This window comes from Ptychodera flava, chromosome 14, assembly GCF_041260155.1.
Source record: "Ptychodera flava strain L36383 chromosome 14, AS_Pfla_20210202, whole genome shotgun sequence".
NCBI classification, from domain to species: Eukaryota; Metazoa; Hemichordata; class Enteropneusta; family Ptychoderidae; genus Ptychodera; species Ptychodera flava.
Window position 1 is genome coordinate 38,911,269 of NC_091941.1, and position 21,800 is coordinate 38,933,068.

General features: G+C 38.2%; 2 protein-coding genes across 2 annotated transcripts; both read left to right on the forward strand.

Annotated features, from left to right (window-relative positions):
• Positions 1 to 3,250: 3,250 nt before the first annotated feature.
• Positions 3,251 to 10,865, forward strand: LOC139148857 (adenylate cyclase type 10-like). Its single transcript, XM_070720287.1, has 13 exons — positions 3,251 to 3,365; positions 3,717 to 3,863; positions 4,450 to 4,661; positions 4,940 to 5,084; positions 5,310 to 5,429; positions 6,833 to 6,983; positions 7,306 to 7,382; positions 8,059 to 8,242; positions 8,492 to 8,544; positions 8,982 to 9,147; positions 9,637 to 9,829; positions 10,229 to 10,315; positions 10,857 to 10,865. Exons 1-13 carry the CDS (start codon positions 3,251 to 3,253, stop codon positions 10,863 to 10,865), a joined length of 1,659 nt encoding a protein of 552 aa, XP_070576388.1.
• Positions 10,866 to 11,147: 282 nt separating this feature from the next.
• LOC139150724 (adenylate cyclase type 10-like) lies at positions 11,148 to 21,149 on the forward strand. Its single transcript, XM_070723138.1, has 16 exons — positions 11,148 to 11,414; positions 11,965 to 12,211; positions 12,561 to 12,720; positions 13,127 to 13,801; positions 14,032 to 14,182; positions 14,915 to 15,128; positions 15,841 to 15,978; positions 16,162 to 16,337; positions 16,708 to 16,858; positions 16,992 to 17,083; positions 18,407 to 18,522; positions 18,642 to 18,738; positions 18,983 to 19,098; positions 19,567 to 19,684; positions 20,044 to 20,236; positions 20,745 to 21,149. The coding sequence occupies exons 1-16, from the start codon at positions 11,251 to 11,253 to the stop codon at positions 21,078 to 21,080; spliced, it is 3,144 nt and encodes a 1,047-aa protein (XP_070579239.1). The 5' UTR covers positions 11,148 to 11,250; the 3' UTR covers positions 21,081 to 21,149.
• The last annotated feature ends 651 nt before the right edge of the window (positions 21,150 to 21,800 follow it).

Consider the following 21,800-nt stretch of genomic DNA (forward strand, 5'->3'; position numbering starts at 1 on the left):
TCTTTAAAACAAAGTTATCTCTTGTAAAGATGTGATGATTGAAGGCCTTAAATTAAACTGACACTTTCCTTTGTAATAATTTTTATACATTTTGATGCCAATAAATTAAGGGCAGATTCTTAAAATTGAGGGTAAAATTATGCTTTCTGTGAAACCCTCAGAATGCAATGTTTTGTAACTCCATATTTGAGTAAACACAGATCTATTGTCAGACTGATTGACTTATTCAGGGAGTACACAAGAAGTATTACTACCACAGCACTGTGCTGGGCCCTGTGCTTCCTTGTATTCAGAAAGTATCTGTAGCCCCAAGCTCAGATTAAAATATACCTGTCTTCTCTAGCTCAGACTAGAAGAGTGTTAGACAAGTGTTTGATTTCAGAACATTATATTTAGTGAGCCTTTATTACATGCCTCGATGTGAATGCAAATCAGTGCATTGATTTGAATAGGAAAATCCGGGATGTTAGCGGGCCGGTGAACGATGTACTGACCGGTTTCCATGGTTACCCGGTCCAGTGAAGCCGTTCGACGTTTTCGACGTCAAAGTAGACACTTAACGCTAGGTGTGAAATATCCATGCGCGCACTGCTGTTTTGACTTTCGTTAAAATCTGTTTGGTGCTGGTCGATAATGGTAAAATTGTTTCACAATGCCCTGCTTGTAACTAAATGTCATATACCATTAACTTTTAAGAGGCATGTAATAAAAATATTATTGCCTGAATACATGGGTTTATGTGCCCTCACAGCAAGAGACAATTTTCAGGCAATAATATATAATAAAATACCAACTCCAAAAATGTCTCTGATTTCTCATAACTTTTGTGATGTCCACACACAAATGTAAAATAACATGTTTAAAAGTTACTAAACGACGACACAACTCCTGTGTAATCAGATAGTTTGAATGAATCTTCCTTTAGAGTGATTCAGAAACTTCAAAACACATAATATAACCTCTATGACAATCATATGACGACTCTTAGTTTTAATGATGACGTACATCATATGTTTTGCGCATAGATTATCACGGCTCCGTGAATTCTTCCCGATGCGAGATTTTGTTTAGTTGTGGTTACAAAAATACGGAAGGGCGCGCAGAAAAATATGAAACATCCTGATATCTCTGATATATATGTCTTGTATATGTAAGTCATGCAAAGGAAGGGCGTGCTGAAAAAAAGTCTGATATACCTAAAGTAATGCGCTCGAAGAGCACGCTGAAAAATATTGAACATACAGATATCTCTGATATATGTGTGCCTGATATGTTAAAGTCGGGCATGCTGAAAAATATGTCTGATTATTAAAGTTATGCGCCCGAAGGGCGCGCCGAAAAATGCAAGTGGATGAAATTTGTGGCTGATACGATGGATTTAGGCAATGATGAGCCTGTGTCGAAATTCAAAACACACTGACCCCCCCCCCTATTGGGCATTTCAAAAACATGGTGACCCCCTATCACCAAAGTCAAAAACAGGGTGAACCACCCCCCCCCCCCCCATGAATCCACCGCCCCCCCCCCCCGGGCCGAATAAACAGACCAGTCCCTTAAGGACTTGAAACGTTTAATTAAATACTGAGATTCAATTTAGCAAGAATGACTGTTTTTGTCAGTCACTGCTGAAAAACAGGAAAAAATACATGCAATTTGATAGCCGAATGAAAACATGCATTTATCAGTTTTTTGAAGCATAATGCTCTTCATCTTCGTTAGTTTATCTTTATTGATTCTACCGCTCACGCTTTTCTGTGATGTTATGTAAAGTAGTGCAGTGTTCTGTACCAGCAAGTATGTACGATACAGCAATCACTGACAGTTGTCGTTGTATACGAATACATAAGAAATAGGATAAAAAATAAACAAATTAATAACAATGACATTAGCGAAAAGTATTTTGGGAAATATGCTGTGAAGATGGGTGCATTTACCTGACATGTCTGTGGAACAAAATTTTCGAACCACCATTTGGCCCAATGCGTCATGTGAGGGCGCCCACAAACGGACGCGTCCGCTGCCTTGACAATTCGAACATTTCACAAGTTGGCATTACCGAACGACAAATATGGCAGTGAACAAATTCACTGAACGTGTGAAGATGAAATACATTTGAATCGTGCGATCACTTCATCAAAATGTCTCTTCCCCATTTTCAGTTAACGCACGGTAAGTGGTCATAAAGTTTCTGATGGAATAGATTAATAGAGCCAAAGAGTCGTAATTTGCTACAGGGTGCTTCGGTGGTGTGATAGGAAAACTAAACGGGAAAAGGAAAAATATATCGATTAATATATAATACAGAAGATATTTCTGATCGATCATTACGTGTATTAAATATTGAAAGATAACCAACGACCAATAACTTGATTTGATCGGATCGTATCTGAAACAGTCTGAAAGCAAACTTTCAAAATTATGCTGACATCATTTCACTTTGTAATGTCTGTCACCATGCAGACATTGACAACGGGTAGGGAAGTTTTCTGTAAAAATCCAATTAAGCGAACGTGTATTCTGACTTTCAACAATGCAGTATGCTACATCATTGCACATTGTCGTTGAAATCTTACAGAGATATTGATAGTGACATTCAGCATGCATTTATTTTATTTCACACAACAATAATTTTGCTATAACCACTGTACTGTAGCATATAGTTACAACCCTTCTGTCATTGACATCTTTACCGTGCAACCCAACTTTGTCGTCGTTCTATCGCCATATTAGGAAGTGACGGCACATTAACAGTGTCAAGTGCAGCTTGTTCTGTGATAAGTGGAAGCCATCTATCCATCGCTAAAAAGACGGGCGACGTTCCCAACCCACTCGCTACTCACATACCGGATATTGTGGTGCGATGCAATTTTGATAGAGAGCTACCGAGTGTTAAGGACTTAAATGGAGTGCTTATGTTTGCCGACATTTCAGGTGGGCTTCACTGATTCTGTTATGTCTAAAGAAAACCTAATACCAATGCAATCACAATTTATCTAGCAATTTAAGACTGTTTCAAAGAACATAGCTCTTGGACGTGTCGAAAATGAAAGATATTAGTTTCACATCAAAACGAAAATTTGAAAGCACAAAAACTGTATATCAGTATATCGAATATGAATCGAAAACTCCATGCATATTGAATTTAATGTTAAAGCATTGCTTACGTCAATTTGTTATGCGTTAGGAATGTCATGGACATAACTCTTCTCCAATGATTTAAGGTTTCACAGCTCTGTGTGAGAAGTTCACAATGAGCACCAAGAGTGGATGTGGTACTGACAGACTTAGCAAAACATTAAACGACTACCTCGGAGAAATAGTTAAAACCATCCTGGCCAGTGGTGGAGATGTACTAAACTTTGCAGGTGAGGAGGGATGCATTTGTCGCCAGTGCTCGTTGGAAATGGAAGTATGTGGAAGTTGTAGAAATATGTAACTTACGCTGGATAATTTTGTGGGACATTTGAATTTTAAGTTGTATTAGAAATGATGATCAGGTTCTTCGTATTCGATGATAATTCTAAAATATCCTGTATCTTTATCCCCATTTCGTAATACACAGCAATTAATGCTATGAGTTCTCCGATGTTTCAGTTTATTCTTCATCATCTGATTAACTTTCGCAAGTTTTAATTCGACAACTTGCCATTCACATTTCTTCACTGCCCTTTTCTTCGCCTTCCAATTATCCTTTGTGTGAATGGACAATACTTTAGGTGATGCTTTGCTGGCACTGTGGGAAGTTGAACGAGACCAGCTGTTTGAACAGACCGTGTTGAAATCAATGGAATGTGGTCTTAAGATTCAAGAAAATTGTCACGATTGGGACACCTCAGTTGGGGTCAAACTGCGGGTGAAAATAGGTCAGTGCATTTTTAATTCAAAGATGAGAGAGAGGAGAGAGATTGATAGATCGGCAGACGTGGATGGATAGATGGAGAGAGATAGACATAAGTTTGATAGGTCGTTGAAATACTTTGCAAAAGTAACCCGTATACCCAAATGCACCTATAAGAACCAGACTGCATAATTCGTGTGCTTATGGCCTAGAGTATGTAAGGAGTGTCTATGCAAAAATAAGTTTAGACAGTCCCTCTATCTTAGAATATAGCTTCCTAAACGTTCGACCCGATCATTGTGAATACGGTGTTATTTTCCTTCATTGACACCCTTTAATAATGAATAATATATACAGTGCATTATGTTGAGTTTAAGGTGATATCAAAAGTGATATCATTCTAGAGTATCGCCGTTATTTTCTCTTCCGTCGATTTCATTACAACCTGATGGCACATGATGCTGCTTCTCTTCATCATCATCGGTCAATCGTATACATATAAACTGGACCACGGTAAGCATTTCAAGCTATTCACAGTTTTCGTCTCAAATAAAGAATAATATGTCCATCATCTCCACATCAGCAACTCTGTTTTATCCAAAACGTTTCAGGCTTAGCTGTAGGTGAAATGCACGTCACCTATTTCGGGAACGACGAAGATTCACGGTTGTTCGTGGCCACTGGTCAGACAGTAGACGATGTTAACACCGCAGAACAATTCGCCGAGGCTGGGTCGATCACATTGTCCCCAACAATTTGGGAGCGTGTCGCAGAAAAAGACGACTTTTTCCACGAGTACCTCTCAGACGGAAAACACGTCAGAGTAAGTTTTTAGTTGACGTCTTTACTTCGACATTCAGGCAAGCTTACAGGGCAGTTCAAACAACACAGATATCGTGAACAAAGTTACAGTGGTTCTCGTGTTGAGTCAGTCTTGCCCGATGTTTGTGATGTGAAATGAATCTTTTCGATCCTATAGCTGAACAAATTGGCAGTGCTTGCTGTTGCAGATTTCTGACAATATTTATGAGCGGCCGTCTGTAACCATACACGATTGTCAACGATGTGATTTTCACCATTTTCTGCCCACATTTTGCTCAGGTACGCTCACATAGAGGTGACCTCGAGACTTTACCTGCTATGTCCGAAGGCGGACGCAAACGAAATCAGCCTACAGGCACAAACCCAAACCAGGAACGGTCCCCAAGTCTCACACGAGTCAACAAACAAGGGATACGGTCTTTCGGTAAGTTTTGCAGTCACTTTAATTATTTCTGTCTGATAGATGTTCAAATATTATTGCACCGGTAAAATTTTTGCACCAGTAAGGTATAGCGAGTCTGCCACCGATGAACTCCATTGGTACGTTAGTATGGCCATGCAGAGAGAGGGACTGTGGTCTGGTGTTATTTTCTGTCAATCGCGTTCGAATGCATGATATTAAAACGTCTTTGTTTCCCCCTTCATACAGTCCGAAGGCTGTCTACTGTCGTTCCTGGACAGATTGACGTAGGTTCACTCGTAAACCCGACCAGCACGCTTCCTGAAGAATCGGAATCCGACGAGGACGAGGATATGGAGAAGCAAACGCGTAAGTTGCGATACCCTATCAAACGGAATTTAATGTACCGCACAGTGGTACTGTCAGTGTCATCAAGTTTAATAGCCTTGAGTGACTTATCAAGAATCTTGTCTTGGATTTGTTTCAGAACGTCTCGAGGTTTTCACTACACCAACTGCAGAGGAAGAGAAGAGATTACGTTTATATGTAACAAGAACTGTTTTACAAAAGGTGACAAAATGGTTTCAGCATTATTCTTTAATAAGGTGCATTCTGTGAACAGTCGACAGTATTCTAGAACTGAGAACTCACTTGTTGATGAACACTAATTTTTGTCTGGCATAAGACATACATTTTATTAGATCAACTTACGAGCACAAATATGATACGTACATTAATTCAACAGTCCGGTTTTGATATGCAAAGCATCTTGGTGAAACCTGATATATCACTTAAATTTTGACCCCTAGTTCTTCCCGTAATCTTTTCAGTTATTTTTTCATGTGAATGAATGACTATACATCAAATTAGTTTCGAAGATATGATAAAGACTGACAGCGTAATGGGAAGGGGTGAAATTTTCCACGAATGCACAAATATGAAAGCAATATTTCAGCTGCAAGATTTGCACTGATATTTGCTCAACATGAATCCTGCCAGCTTATATTAAAACGATTGGCCTGTATTCTAATCGACACAAGATATCGTCATTACCCCTCCAAAGACATTTTAAAATTCCACCTCTATGCGGAGTCCAATCAGAAAGCAGAATTCGAGATAAACCGGAGACAGGGGGACAAGATCTAAGCTCCCTCTTACAATTTGTTTAACTAGGCCTAATTTGAATTGTCTTCGTTTCATAGATCGATGATGGGTTGCCATTGGAGTACCTATCTGAAATGAGACAAGTGACAATTATCTTTATAAACATGACTTTGGCCGATGTTTCGAAAGCTGAAGAAGCCGATGTTCTTCAAACAGCCTTCGGTATCATTCACAATGGTCTGAAGCGAGTCCACGGTACTTAAAATATTTTATTTTTACGTTCCACACATTTGAACGTCTTATCGGCGACTCGACAGAAAGAAGCTCGAGATCTTTGGACATTTTTAAATATTTCTTATATGAATGAACTGTCCCTTTGAATCTGCTTCGAAGCAAAACCCTTAACTACATTTGTCACATTTAAGATTAGGAAATATATTATCTTGTCATATACGTTCGAAGGGTCATCGAAAATGCAGTTTGTGTTTGTTTTGTTTCAAAATACATTTGCAATTACAACGATAAATCAACACAGCTTGAGTTTGTCGCCGGAAAACGGAACTAAAATAGAGCACATAAAATAAAATAAAGCACAGAGCGACCTATATCAATCATTTCTGCCCTGATCCCTGACTATCGCTAATCAATGGTGTTTTCTTCCATGACAGGATGTCTGAATAAAATATTCATGTTTGATAAAGGTTGTACTTTCCTGGCGATATTTGGACTCCCCGGAGACAAGCATGAAGACGACTGTGCGCATGCGCTGCAATGTTCCTTCAAGATGCACGATAAATTGAAAGCCACTCATAGCATTCTGTGAGTTTAACCTCTTAAGGATCTATCAGAAATCTCTTATAAACGCCTTTATAACGTTTTGTTATCATTGGTACCAATTATATTGATTGCCAGTATGAAATGTATGCCCTTACACGCCAATGCAGTGTCAGTGAAAATTGCTGAGTGTCAGTAAGAATGCGATGTAAATTGGTTGAAAAAATGCAAAGATGGAAGAAAGGTCTGTTGTTATTGATATTGTACGATATTGCTTCGATCCATGATGTCAGGATGGTATACCGCCTGGCCTCTCCTCGAATAAATGCACCAGTCCTTTAATGTAATCTTGACTTTTCCTCCATAGGAAAGTATCCATTGGTGTTACGACAGGAAAAACCTTCTGCGGTGTTGTTGGTCACAAATATCGACATGAATATACCGGTGAGATGAACGAATCAAACTCAGTTCAGTTTAATACATCTTTTCGAGAAAGAGTTCCCGTGTGATTTTGTTTCGAACTTAATGAAAGTATTAAAATGAAGTATATGATCGAAGAAAGCTTTTTCGTAGCAACCTCATATTGCGTGCTTAGTTATAGTCCATGCCGAAATTGCCCTTTTTCTTTACAAAGACAATACAAGTTAGCTGTTACTCTCTATGTATAGCTTTTTGTGCTTCGCTGAACTTTTCACCAGAAAAATCTAAAACACCAGCTTATTTATTTTGAGTTTTACTCTTTTAGTTTTGCCGAGTCAATCTTAATCATATAAGAAAAATAATTAAGTATAAAAGTTCTACGAGTACATCTGCCGTATAGTGTGTGTCTATATATATATATATATATATATATATATATATATATATATATATATATATATATATATATATATATATATATATATATATATATATAATATATATATATATATATAAATATATATATATATTGTGTGAGTATGTGTGTGTACAAAGTCATTTTAATTCAGTTTTCGCGTTTAATTTTAACTTAAACTTTGGATCACTCAACAAAAATTGCATGAGCAAAACTGAAAATAGATGAGTAGATGTTGTAGGTAAAACAAGTTGCATGTTCAATATGGATGTTGTTTATTTTCAGTAATCGGTAGCAAAGTCAACATGGCGGCTCGACTGATGATGCACTATCCAGGAAAACTCTCATGTGATTCAGAGACATATCATCATTCCAAACTGCCTCGCCATCTTTTCCATGAACTTCCGTATCGTGAAATGAAAGGAGTGAAAAACCCTGGAATAATACACGAATATGTGGAGCTTTCAAAGTAAGTGTTGTGTGCTAATCAAATAAATTACCAACTTATATTTTGTGATATGAAATGCAACTACCGACTCCATAGAAACATCAGTCTGGGATTCTAATATTTGTCATAATTCATATCACCATTTTCATACATATAGGCCTATGTCTATAAGTATCTCCACAAAAGACAGTAAACGCAAATGAGATGCACATAGTCTTTCACGGACGTCAGGAATTTAACACGTGATTTGTAACTAATGATTGATTTCAGAACTTTAAGTAAACCCGAAGCATCTGCATCTGAACATAAGTATCCGTTGCTAGGTATGTATTGATCTTCAAATGTCATATCTGGCGTGTGTGTGTAATCCATTCTCACACGTTAAATTTATGTTGATTTCGACACAATACTGCAATTTTCATGGTTAATATTAAATGTATGACGAATACTTTATGTACAGACGGATGCACCGTGTACAAATTTATCGCACTCGTTATTATTAAATATGCCCTCGTTTAAAAAGAAACGAGAGTAGCCATGAGGACCTAATTTAGCTGGTAGGTAGAATAGAAATCTATAAAGCGAATCTCAATCATTGCTGTACATCCAAGAAGCTGCAGTGGTATTACCCTATACGCAAACCTTCACACTACACATAAACTTTGAAATGAGTGTAATTCGAATGGAAGTCAAGCAAAATTGTTACTGATTGCAAGAATCGGTTGGATTAAAATATCTCGTGTTGTTTCTCATTTAATAGGAAGAGATAAAGAGCTGCAAATATTTCTGGATGAGCTACATTTGATATCTGAACACCGAGAGAAAGGTGAACATCGTCGTGTTATCGTCTTTGAAGGCGATCCAGGTATCGGAAAGAGTCGAATATTAGATGCCTGTGTGCAAAAAGCACTGGAGGAAGAAATACGGTAAATTAGTTCACGGTCAAATTTAATCGCCGTGAAGACTGTCTTTTACATGTATTACCGGCGTGCGCTCTCTTTAAAGGGAAACAGTTGTCGGAACTGCGCCTGTGCGAGTTTCTTGTTTACAAACTATGTATTTCCTGCACGATATCTAGATGCACCTCATCATCATATAGCTGCAACATTTAAATTATACGATGTAGATTATGACAGACATGTTTTAACCTTCATCAATCACCATCGTACCTTGGATACAGTGGTTACATTGGTCATATGGGTCCCATGAGACCTTAAGCGCAGTTTCGACGACTGTATCCCTGTAATGTTAAGAAACTTTCGTTTTATGATGCGTTTTCACACTTGAGAACTTTTTCCTCTCTCGGCTTGTAAGCATATCTTAGACTTCGTCCCTCTTTAATGAAGTTACACATATTCTTGCAATATTAAGACTTTTGTAATATCTTATTGGGTTCTGATGTTGATCTTTAACAGTGTTATATCTTGCGATTTGACTCTGAACGACTCTGGCACTCCCTACCACACTGTGACTACCTTGATAGAGTTGTTGCTAGAAATGGATAATTGTGCAAACCATGTTGAACGAGAACATGCTGTGCTTGATCATATCGTCGAAGAAAATCTCCGCGAAGACCTTGCTCTTCTCAACGATCTTCTGAATTTGAAGGTAAAAAAACAATTATCTTGTCCAAAAATCGCTAAAACACGTAAAGTGCACTTCCTCTGGATAGCATTTTATCTAGGTATTATTCTTACAGCTCAGAAACCACATTAAAATAAGAAAACATTAAATGTGTTTCAATATCGCTGGTGACAAAAGCGAAAAAAGAGGATTATTGAGGTGGCAATAACATGCAAGCCTTGCAAAGTCCGAAAATAGTTAGGCCTATTTGTTAAAGTTTGGAACGCAAAAAAAAAAAAAACAATCACACGCCGGCCTCCTGACCAACCAGTCCAAAGATCTGATCGTTGATCCCTAAGTTTTTCTTAGTCATGATCGAAGAACCCGTAAAACTATATATTTTTCGTGTATAGCCTATTTCACATCAATTTTCCTTCACTTCAGTTCCCCAGTGGACCAAAGATCACTCAGATGTCTAGTAATGATCGTGCGGAAGGACTGCACAGACTACTTGTAGCAATCGTACACCAGGTGAGTTGTCAAACAGCAATGGACACTCCATGGTTACAGTAAGGTGGAATACACCCAAGGGACTTTTACAATTCTCTTATGTGGGGGTTTATTTTAAAGCTCTCGGAGTAAGAAAATTTTCACCTTCTTTCGAAAGTCGGAAATTGTATTTTTCTCCATAAAGTTAACACAGGGATGGCGGTCATTTTGAATTTCAAATATCTGTAAATTTTGGGTAATTTCTTTCTGTAGTAACAACTTTGCACGGTGACCGTGATTTTATTCTTGAATTGGCGAGAGAAAGGTTTAAAGTTTTACTTAGGAAAGTTTGAGCAAAAGTTTAAATATTTCACTTTAAAGACGCATACTATACCTTAACTTTGACTTTATAGCAAAGAGGCAAGTTGCTTAAGATTCCTGGAGCATTTAGCGTTATTCAAATCTCAGTTGTCGATATAAAGGTTACAACTCCAGTCTTACAACTCCAGTGTTCAATCTTAGAGCGGATGGCGGTAAATTATGTTGTCACGTATCTTAACATGCTTCAATTATTGATCGGCAGCAACAATGATATAACAATATGAAACGCGATTGCTGGCTTTATCATGGCCGGGTATCATTATGAGGGATAAAAGTTAGACTGGTAACTTCTATGTAAGTGTGACTTCAATTTGTACATGTGACTAGATATAGCATATGGTCAAACTCGGCTCATGCCGGGATTCACCATGGTTCCACGATAAGCAGTTTATAAGTGAAGTCAAGTTGATAAGCTTGAAGAGCGAAACTCGAAAAAAAACCGACTGATCATCATGTTTTCTGTCACGATCTTATTTCAGTTTACTATCGACAAATGTGTCATCTTCGCCGTCGACGACGCTCACTTCATCGACAAGGACTCGTGGGATTTTATCACCGACCTATCGGCGGACTCATCGGCTGTGTGTCTACTCGCAATGAGGCCTTTCCCACCGAGTCGACCTTCGTGTCCTTCAGCCGCCAGGGTTCTCCAAAGCCCCACTACACTGCACATTAAGTTACCAGGTTTAGTTGCAGAATTCCTTGCTTCGCTTGCTTGCCAGATTCTAGAAGTGGCCAGCATTCCTGAAGACCTTTTGAAGTAAGCATAATTGTGTTCATGTCTGAAGTCTGTTTCAAGGTGTGGATAAGTTCAACTGAAAGCATAGGGACCACTTTGAGGTCAGGGACACCTTTGAGGTCAGGGACACCTTTGAGGTCAGGGACCACTTTGAGGTCAGGGACACCTTTGAGGTCTTTACAGACGTACCACAAGTCGTTTGGTTCATTAATACTTAAACAGTGTAAATTATAGGAATAAACTTCAGCAAACTGTTACGTGGATGATTGTTATCGCGAACCACACTATTGGCGAGCCAGTTTGTAGGTACACCGCGTACCCTGGAGCAAGATACATGATGAGAACATACGTTTTGCAAAGTTATAGACAAAATACCTACGGACAAGTTGGTTAGTCTAAAGCGTGCATTCAGTGACGCAGTTACACATCAAAACGGGCGTTACAGACGCGGGGTAACTCATCCGTCCCTGGATCCTGTTAAAATTGTCCCAGTGTCCCCAAGGAAAGAAACACAAAACCGAAATCTGTTTCGTATTTTCTGCGATACCAAACAATATGTTTTTTCATACAGGATTCTGAAAAAACACAGCCACGGAGTAGCATCATGGTGTGAACAGCTCTTACGAGATATGTTCTTCTCAAAAAAGATCCTAATTGTTTCTGAAAATGACCTGAAGGAAGTAAAACTGGTTAGCAATCACGTAGTACCGGAAAGCCACACTTTGACAAGAACACGACGGGCAAGCATTTCCAGTAAAGAGTCAACTACATTACGAATGCCCGATAGCAGAAGGGCGAGTCTAATTGCAGAAGATCAGGTAACCATGACAACACTCAAAAATTTCAATGTTTCTTCCATCTTTGACATGATTGTAAAGAAGACAGAATGGCGAGAAATATTTTTTTACAATTAAGCGTCTTTGTTAAAAGGGATCGCTGTCTTCAGACAATTCTATCGATTCTTCAGTGAGAAGGAAAATGCATTAATCCTTGATCATGCAGGAAATATGTTTTACAAAAATTATTCGGTCCCAAGTCAGTCAATCAGTCAGTCAGCTGGCCAGTCAATGAATGAATGAATGAATGAATGAATGAATGAATGAATGAATGGAATACGAAATGGAAATGTACACTTGCCCTTCAACTTGCCCTGTTTTCGTATGCTAGGCACCTCTCTCTGTTGTGCCAAATGGAGAAAACGGTCAGAGTGACAAGGAGAGAGCTGAGGAAGAGGATTATTTCGAGGAACACATAGACGAGAAGAAATTTTGTGTTGTCACTCCCGGGGTCAAATTGAATGAAATACCAGTGCCAGACTCGATGAAAGGTAGCACAACTTTTAATCAAGTGACTTTCTGTCGACTGTGATTTTCAGAATGATTTCCATAATTTAAATTTTTGGTGGGGGGTCTTATAATGATGTACATGTATTTGTGAAAACATTTGTAACACCTTTGCTGAGTCTCTCACATTTCAATATGCTGTTTATTTTTAAAGTTAAATTCCAATTGAACAATGTTTAATACTTCATGTCGTATGTATTTGTTTCGCAGGCGTAAAAATAGATTTTTCCAAACATAGAATGACGAAAAGATAGTTTTCAAACGGAAAACTAGAATATGAGACTGATAAATGGTCATATAACCCTTCTGTAAAAACATCTCACCGTGACGGTGAAGATCTGCAGCAGGGAAAATGTTAATGTTTGTTTGCTTTCTTATTGCTCCATTCAGGTATGATGTTAGCCAAGATAGACCGTCTGAAGTCAGGTGATCAGATGGTGGTGAAATGCGCCGCCGTGTTGGGACTCTCCTTCACACGTTCACTACTGGAGAAGATCGTTCCGAACTTTAACAGTAGGAAAATTCGCATGAGTATTCATTCGCTAATGCAACTGCGTTTGTTTGAGTGTGCTGCTAAACATCCGGGTCACCACGCCGGGCTACACCACAGTAGCCTAAGCCATCATGGTCATCAGCGATTATCCGCTCAAGTTGAGTGTCACTGCCCAAGAGATGGCGATTATTTATCCACTGATGCCCGCACAAATATATCCAACTGCAGGTTATTACGGTTTAAGACTTCCTTGATGCAAGAAGTGGCCTATACGTTGTTTCTGAGCGATCAGAGACGAAAACTACACGAGCAAGCCGCTTTATTTCTCGAGTCTCAGGCCCACAAGTGTAAATCTTGCGGAGGTGGGGAATTCATACATCACTACCAATCAGTGTCACATAGTTTAACTGGAGATGGTAATGAACTTCAGAAAGGTTTCGGTGGAGAAGGTGATCGAAGTGGAGGACGCGGATCTCGACGAGGGAAGTCAATGGCTGCAAGGAAGCGTCCAGCGGAGCGCTCATTTCGCAAGGAGAGACGTAAAACAATCGATGACTTCGAAGACATCGAAGGTGTGTAGAAAGTATTTAAATCTTCTATCACCATGGTTGTGCCAAAATCTGTTTTTAGTGGTGAATGCTGACTTGTTTATAATAAAAATGATTGAACAGCTCAAGAGAGGATATTGAATCGACAAAGTTTCAGACAAATGTAAGGTATCAATAAGTTTTACTATGTGCACCTTTTCCACGATACAATTACAAACATGACAAGTAATACTAAATTCGGTTTGCCCTCACAGAAGAAGAGGAAGAGAAGCCAAAACGGCGTAGCACTATCATAGACAGCTTCAAGAAGGTCTTAAAACGAAAAAGCAAAGTTGCAGATGAAGAGATGGAATTCCGAGCAAAAGCAGAAAGTCGAAGACGAGGCTCTGTGGTCAGTCGATTAAGGTGTGTATGTTTAGTTAGAAAATTATACCAGAATAGTAGTAATTTAGTTCCAATAACAGGCCAGGAAATCCTTTTCACAGCTTTGCAAGGCATAATATCTGAATTAAGGGTGATTACAAATTAACGCTTAGGCTAAAGTACGGGATGAGTATTAATGGGAAAAGCAGCAACTTGAAGCTGAACTATGATGTCACTCTAGCTCTCCCATCTTTGATTACAACACGGTCCCTCTATCACCGGTGGTAGAGGGACCGTGATTACAAGGAACATCGCTTTCCATTCTACCACGATAGGCGCTTTGTTGCTCCAAAGTGCATTTGACATGCATTAGTATAATGATACCTCAGTAGCATATTCCATAGAAGCCACAGTGTGACATGATTTGACGATATTGTGAAAGACTTTAGGCCATGTGTGGATATGAAGCAAACAATTTATGAAAACAACAACAAAGAAACCCGAATAACGTGAACAGTCGTGAACCATCTGGTTATTCTAAGAAACAAAGCTAGAATAATAAATTGTCTGGTCGAGTACCAGGCTAGGAGTGATAAGGTTGGCAAGGGGAATCACATGTATGGTGATATTAAAATTAAAAGTTCCTTGATACTAAATCTAAAGACATCTAATTTGCGTTATCTTCCACAAAATCACTTCTACTAGCTGTTAAGACTGCCGCGTTCGGATGCCCGACAGTTTTCATAAATTCTTACATTTGTGTCTTTGTTTCAGCGAGAAACTAAAGGCAGAAGTTGGCGCGGACGTTCTTGACGAAGAGGTCACATTTTATGACATAGATTTACGAGATTGCGAATGTCCTCAGGTTCTAGCGTCGGTGTATCCTCAGTTAGTGAGACACTGGAGAGCTGCTAGTAACACCGGTCGTACTATTCACTTCCTAACTGAAGCTGGTGGAGCGGCTATTTCCACTCACAACAATATGGCGGTAAGGAACAAAACAAAACAAAACAAATCATTTCTACTTCCTTGGACATCTTCCTTGGACATAAATCCTTCAAGTTGATTATAGCATTTGGTTGACACTTATATGCCTTAAAACCATTACAACTATACCATTCTTCGATTAGCCAAAGGTTTTCAATTGAATAAAAAAATGCAGTATGCCAAATTGACTGAACATTGACTGAACCAATTTGTAGTACAGTACAGTTGTAGCCCACGCATTTATTCTTCAGGTGTAGTTAAAATTGTATACATAGCGGGTAAAGGTGGGCAATTAGTAAACGTTAGAATGCAAATCTATGGCAAAATTTTCAGTAAAATATGGCGAATTTGTAACATGGGTGTAGATATGATGCAATCCGCAGGCGGATGATCGCTTTGTATCACTCATGTTCATGGTCAAGTCGTTTCATAACAGCAGAAAAAAAAACACTAAGCCGGATAGAAAGCACGATATGACCGGTATAGACTAGTTGGTGTTTTCAATGCTAGTATGGTGCGATCCCTATGCCAGGAGATTCAGAGAATCGGGGCAGAAGTGTGATATAGCAATGATCGCATCGAAAAAAAAGATGGATGTCTGTAGTCAAAATTACTTGTATCGACGATGCTTACCTCGTAATATCATCAATGAGAAATGGATGTAATTGGACAACAGGGACAAGAGTCTAGCACTCTGAACGTTTTTATTGCAGGGAGTGTCGTACTTAATGGAAGCCCATGGAATGCTGAAGGACTTAGAAGCAGGAAGGAAACCACTTATTGATGATCCAGAAGATGACATTGACATTGATATAGAAGAGAAAGCTCGCGTTGAGAGTCTTATTGGCCAGGTAGAAATCACAAAGTACCCCTCAAATCAAACATTGCCACCCGGAAACCTATATCCATTATTTAAACGGTTCACCCTGCATGTTTCTAACTGACCTAGCAAGTTTGTCCTATGTGGATATTGTTAAATATGATTAATTTTATCATAACCTTGACACCTATCGACATCTTGGTATTTTTTGCAGGCATTGCTGCACATGGGTCGTCTTGAAGAAGCCATGCCTCATCTACTCGATGCGTTGAAATCACTCGGCAATAAACAACCGACAACTTATTTTGGATTTTGTTATCGCCTCATTATAGAAAGCATGACCCAGTATTTACACTTAAAGTATCCTCATAAATATGTCGGCCATGCGGCGTAAGTAACACCAGGACATGAAAGTTTTTGTCCCTTGCCAATCACCTCTCAAGTTGAATATTTAACATCCCTGACCAAACCTTGACTATAACAATTTTGTCAAGTTATAATGCAACTTTCAACCAACATTCCAGCACAGATGTTCTTCCCACGCATACGGAAAAAAAACTCAAATGTCTCTGGTCTACTAAGTCAAAACTTTTCTTGCTGAGTTTTTCCATATACTTTCAGTGTACGTGAAAGGAATATACAACACAAAATTGATGTACAATATATAAATTATGTCAGTAACGCTATAGATAATTTACTGTATTACTTACATGTATAAGGAACAAACGTGGCAAGTTTATATTTCAACTTTGCATTACAGGAGTAGGGACTGTAATTTATTTGTGGAACAATCGCGTTGTCTATCTCATGTATGGCACGTATACCACGAGATTCACGAAGACATGAAGGCTTGGTTGGCAGCTTTGCAGCAAATCAATCGAGCTGAAAAGGCGGACGATGATCTCCATGACGTAAGTGTATCATGCAAGCTAATTCTTATTACAGTCAGCGACTTCCGATATATTGATGATGCGTGTGGACGCTAAGTCCTCGACTCATTTTCTCGAAGGACTTTCAGATAATTTAAGCTCATCTCTGTTGCAGCTTTTGGTGGCTTATATGGCGATGATTGAGTCCTGTCAAATTCGAAGTCTGCACGACAAGGTCCAAATTTACGAGGAAATGGCGTTAGCCAGGTAAATTTACGTTAATTTCATACTAAGTACACTCTTTAAATATATTATTTAACGACTATGTTGTATTTGGGTTTATTTGCGCGAAGGACACAAATAGCCTGCGATGCACAAACATATGCGTATATGGATAATTGTTCATTGTATTAAAGAAAGCACCTTTTCACAAGAAGATTACTGTAAACTTTCATCATTTCTTACTTGTCAGGATTTAATTTAAAAGAATGAAGCAGTGATAATTTGTTTGGGAACCAATGGACGAGTAAGGGGAGAGAGTGGACATATTGGCATAATAGTCAATACTACACAATCGCTTTCGAAAAATTCATTAAGTTAAACCCAACATATTTTCCTGACAATGTTTGAGTACCCCCTGTGACCTTATGTTACAACTGATGCCGACATGTGAAATCGATTATGGGAGATGCCTACTTGCTATAACAGATAAGATAAGTAATGACTACATTTTAAAATGGAAAAATGAAGTTAATGCAGAAAAGACATCATCAGGAGAGAATAACAAATTACGCATTTATAGAAAGTTTAAAACGGATTTTAAAATGGAAAAGTATTTAAGCTGTATCAAGGATAAAAATGACAGAAAATACATTACCAAGCTGAGAATAAGTGACCATAATCTGATGATTGAGAAAGGTAGACACATGAGACCAAAACTAAAAGCTGAGGATAGAATTTGTAATAGGTGTGATACCAACTCAGTTGAGGACGAATTTCATTATATCATGTGTTGTCCATGTCATACACAATCACGACAAAAAAAAGTTAGACTCGATAGCAGTCAACAATGAAAACTTCAACAACTGGGATTTGCAAGCCAAATTTTGCTACATAATGAGCAATACAGATAGCATGATATACCTCACAACATTTATCCAAGAAACAGATATTTTTTAAGATTACCCCATATTTCATATTCTGCATAAAGTTATATCTTATATATATATATATATATTATATATATATATATATATATATATATATATATATATATATATATATATATATTATTTTTTTATAATATCTTTTTCTTATTTTTATAGTATTAGTTCTTGACTATGTTCACCTTTGAGGGAATAACGTCAAAATTAAAGTAAAGTATAATTAGATGATAGTGGCTGATAACTATAATTAGATGATAGTAGCTGATAGCTATAATTGTGAAAAAATACACCAATGCGTGAAAGAAGACAGTGTTGATGTTCTTTTGAATAGAATTGACTTCATCAAGCTCTAGTACATAATTTGTTGAATGTAAAGTCAGGTCAAGCGTTGCATTAATGTGTGACATTTTGTGAACAATTTCAGATGTGTAGAAGTTACAGGTTTTAGTGCAGATGACCTCATTACTGTAGGCCATTTGTATTCTGTTGTCATGGGAGTGCGATTATCAGGAGGGCGCATTCAAAAATCCATAGATTCAGGTAAATTATGCAATTTTCATTGAGCTTCCTATCACTACTACCTTTAATAGCAACCATGTATTTCTAACTTGATAACGCTGACAGCTCATAACACGACTTTTTGACGTTGTTTCATCCAGGTTTCCAAGCTCTGAAGGTATCGGAGCGACTACATGACAACAGTCTGAAGTTAAGCGTTCTGCCGACATTAGCTGCAGCACTTATGTTGGGCAACAAGTATGTATAGTAGTTTAATTTAGAAATTGAAGCTGTAGTCTCCAATATTGAAGATAATGTAAATATTTTGAAGGGAAATTTTCGAATATATTTCTTTACCTACTTATATCAAGCAAATCAACCTTGAAATACCAGTTTGGCTCCACAAGACTCAAATGGTAAAAATTCGACCAAAGTGATGAAACCACTTGTTGAATGGTTGCGCTCCTCGTACAGACTTCTAGAATGTACTTTCTGTTTCCAGATCCGTTCCGTGCGTTGAAGTATTAGAACAATTAGATTATATCAGCGACGAAGAAGAGGATGTTGAGGGACGAGGATGGTATTTCTGTTGTTGCCTGGATCTTCTTCTTGAACTAGGTACTCTGTAAAATTTCGGTCCTATCTTCTCTAAACAGCTTTCCACGATAACAAAGTTATAAATGATACTTGATTTATTTTCGTTCTTAACTTGGGTGAGCTACGGACAACTACAACGTAGGGTATATAAGAGAATTTTGTATAATTTCCAAGTGTTTTCAAAATTATCAAACTTGCATGCTGATTCTGTTTCAAACATATGAATGGAAATGTGAAAAGCTACTTATAAATGCAGGGATTTTTGTCTCCTTGTATTGTTCATATGGCATTCCATGATAAACGCGTTATGAGCACATATGGAGCTCCTGAATTTGTTACACCATGCTCACAATCGTGTCCAAGTGGAGTTTTAATGGATGTCAGAAGGGTATTTAATCTTCGTCCGGGCCAAGCCAAACTTTTCAAGCATTCATGCACAATCATAAGATTTTACTGATATTTTATGCTGTTTTTATTCATAAAATGTAGGATTTGCTCTGGAATCTCATAATAAGTGTGTTGACTTTGTAACCAAGGCAGCTGCTGATCCATGGCATGTTATGAATCCAATTCCAAGATACTATATGAGTGCATCGTTAGCACTATGGTGAGTCTGCAGTAAAACACTAAAATGCAAACTTTGACTGGCCACTTTTGATCCACAAAGGCACATATCACACGTAAACTGACGATGATCTGAACTTCACAAAAATTCTTGTACCGTCTATAGGACCTTGTATCACGTAGAACATGCCTTGCAAAGACAGGCATCACCAAGGCAACATGCTGCTTCTAATCTGACGTCATGGATTGAAAGTAGACTTTGCCTGCACAGTATTATCTTCTGCAAAAACAATAAATTTTCATGAGTGGTGTATTAGTAAAAAGGAGGAAGGTGTTATATGTTTTATGGAAAGTGTAATGCCCTCATTTCAGTTTTTGATTCACTTCTATTTTATTCTCTAGGTACTCTCGGAAAAACGACTGGGATCAGGCTGAACAGTGGTTTCTCTCAGCGTTGAATATAACACCGGAAACGTTTGAAACCTACATGACTGTCAACGCCTACGTTAAGATGGTTGAGTCTCAGCTGATAGCCTACAGTCACGCTCGCAGAGTCATTGCAGATATTAGCAAGATGAGACAGCAAGCATGGCAGGTAAACCGTCATCAAAAGGGCAGACCTGTATTAACGGGACATCTGATTCATCACAAGCACGCCATACTCGAGAAAATGGTCATACTTTCTCGACTTAATGCTCATCCGAGATAGTCGATAGCAAAACCGATCCTTTTCAATACCCAGAATAGGTCTTTGTAGGGTATCTTTCATATGCACTTATCGGTCTGAGGAATGGAGTGGTTGCCAGTTTATATGTTGTGCAAGATTCGTCTCTAAAATAGACATCAACATTAAAATCATACTATTGTGTCACGAAATAGAGAACAATTTATACAAATACGACTATTAATGTCATAATTGGTGCAATAACAATTCATGATTATTTTAGCATCGCTATAAGATTCCTGTAACGTGTTTAGTCGTGTGCTTTTGTGTGAATCAAATTTGTCAATGATTGCATTAATCCGATAAATTGCAACATTTAAACTTAATTCTTACATCCTTGCCAAAATTAGCACCCCACTTTTCGATACCGTTACTTTAGGCACTACAGTATCTCCATAGGCTGTGTAAGAAATTCCAAGTATGCAGACCACGTTACTGCCATCTACTGGCTTTTTATTACATCTTGTCGGGAGACAAAACAAAATGTGGGAAATGGCTGAACAAGAGTCTCATTCTGAGCGAACAGATGTCGAATAACTTGGAACATCAGTGGGCTGAACACAGTCAGATCGTATGGTTCGATCCAAACCATTCAGAGATACAGGACGAATTCTGGCAGTTGTCAACGGAGGACGATTTGGATTGGCATATCGCTTCGGCTATCGATGGAGAAATCAGTAAATATTCCTTACCTCTCCCGCATAGGCTCCACTGATCTACAAGTTCACAGCATCGAAATTTCTTTTTTCTCGTTGTATTTCCATTGAACAATTTGTAGAATAAACTCAAACACCATATATATATATTGTCAGTATTTTCATCTTTTATATGAACTTAAGTGTTACTGTGTACATTATTTTTACGGTTCGATTAACACCCTTCCTTGACATTTACCGACGGGACCCTTGCGCTAACCTTTACCCTAACGTAAGCCCTAATGCAAGCCCTAACATAAGCCCTAATGTAGCCTGTTTGAGAAATATTCAGGGGTTAACCCGTCCTGATACCATTTTAACCCTGTTTCCAAGACAAAGTTGGAAAAAGACTGGCCCGATAACTAACTGAAAAGACCACATTATGCCTAATAGATGCCCCTATTTACAAAAATAAAACCAGCACCATTGCATTGAACTTGAAAATGAGGTTGTATTTTTCCCATCAAACAACGTGAACCCAGTATTCCACTGCAAGGACAAATATATGTTGTATAATCATCTTCAATATCACACTCGTTGCCTTCCGCTTTTATCGTACAGTATCTTATTTCAACTAAATCCTTAACAAATCTTGTTGGAAGATATCATAGCATTACATATGTAAACGTTTGTATTGCAGCAAACACATTAAATAAAATCATGAAACAAAGATGTTTGGTGCTATGTGTGATAGGTGCTAGCCACATAATGACAAAGCACACGAAGATACCTCAGTACAT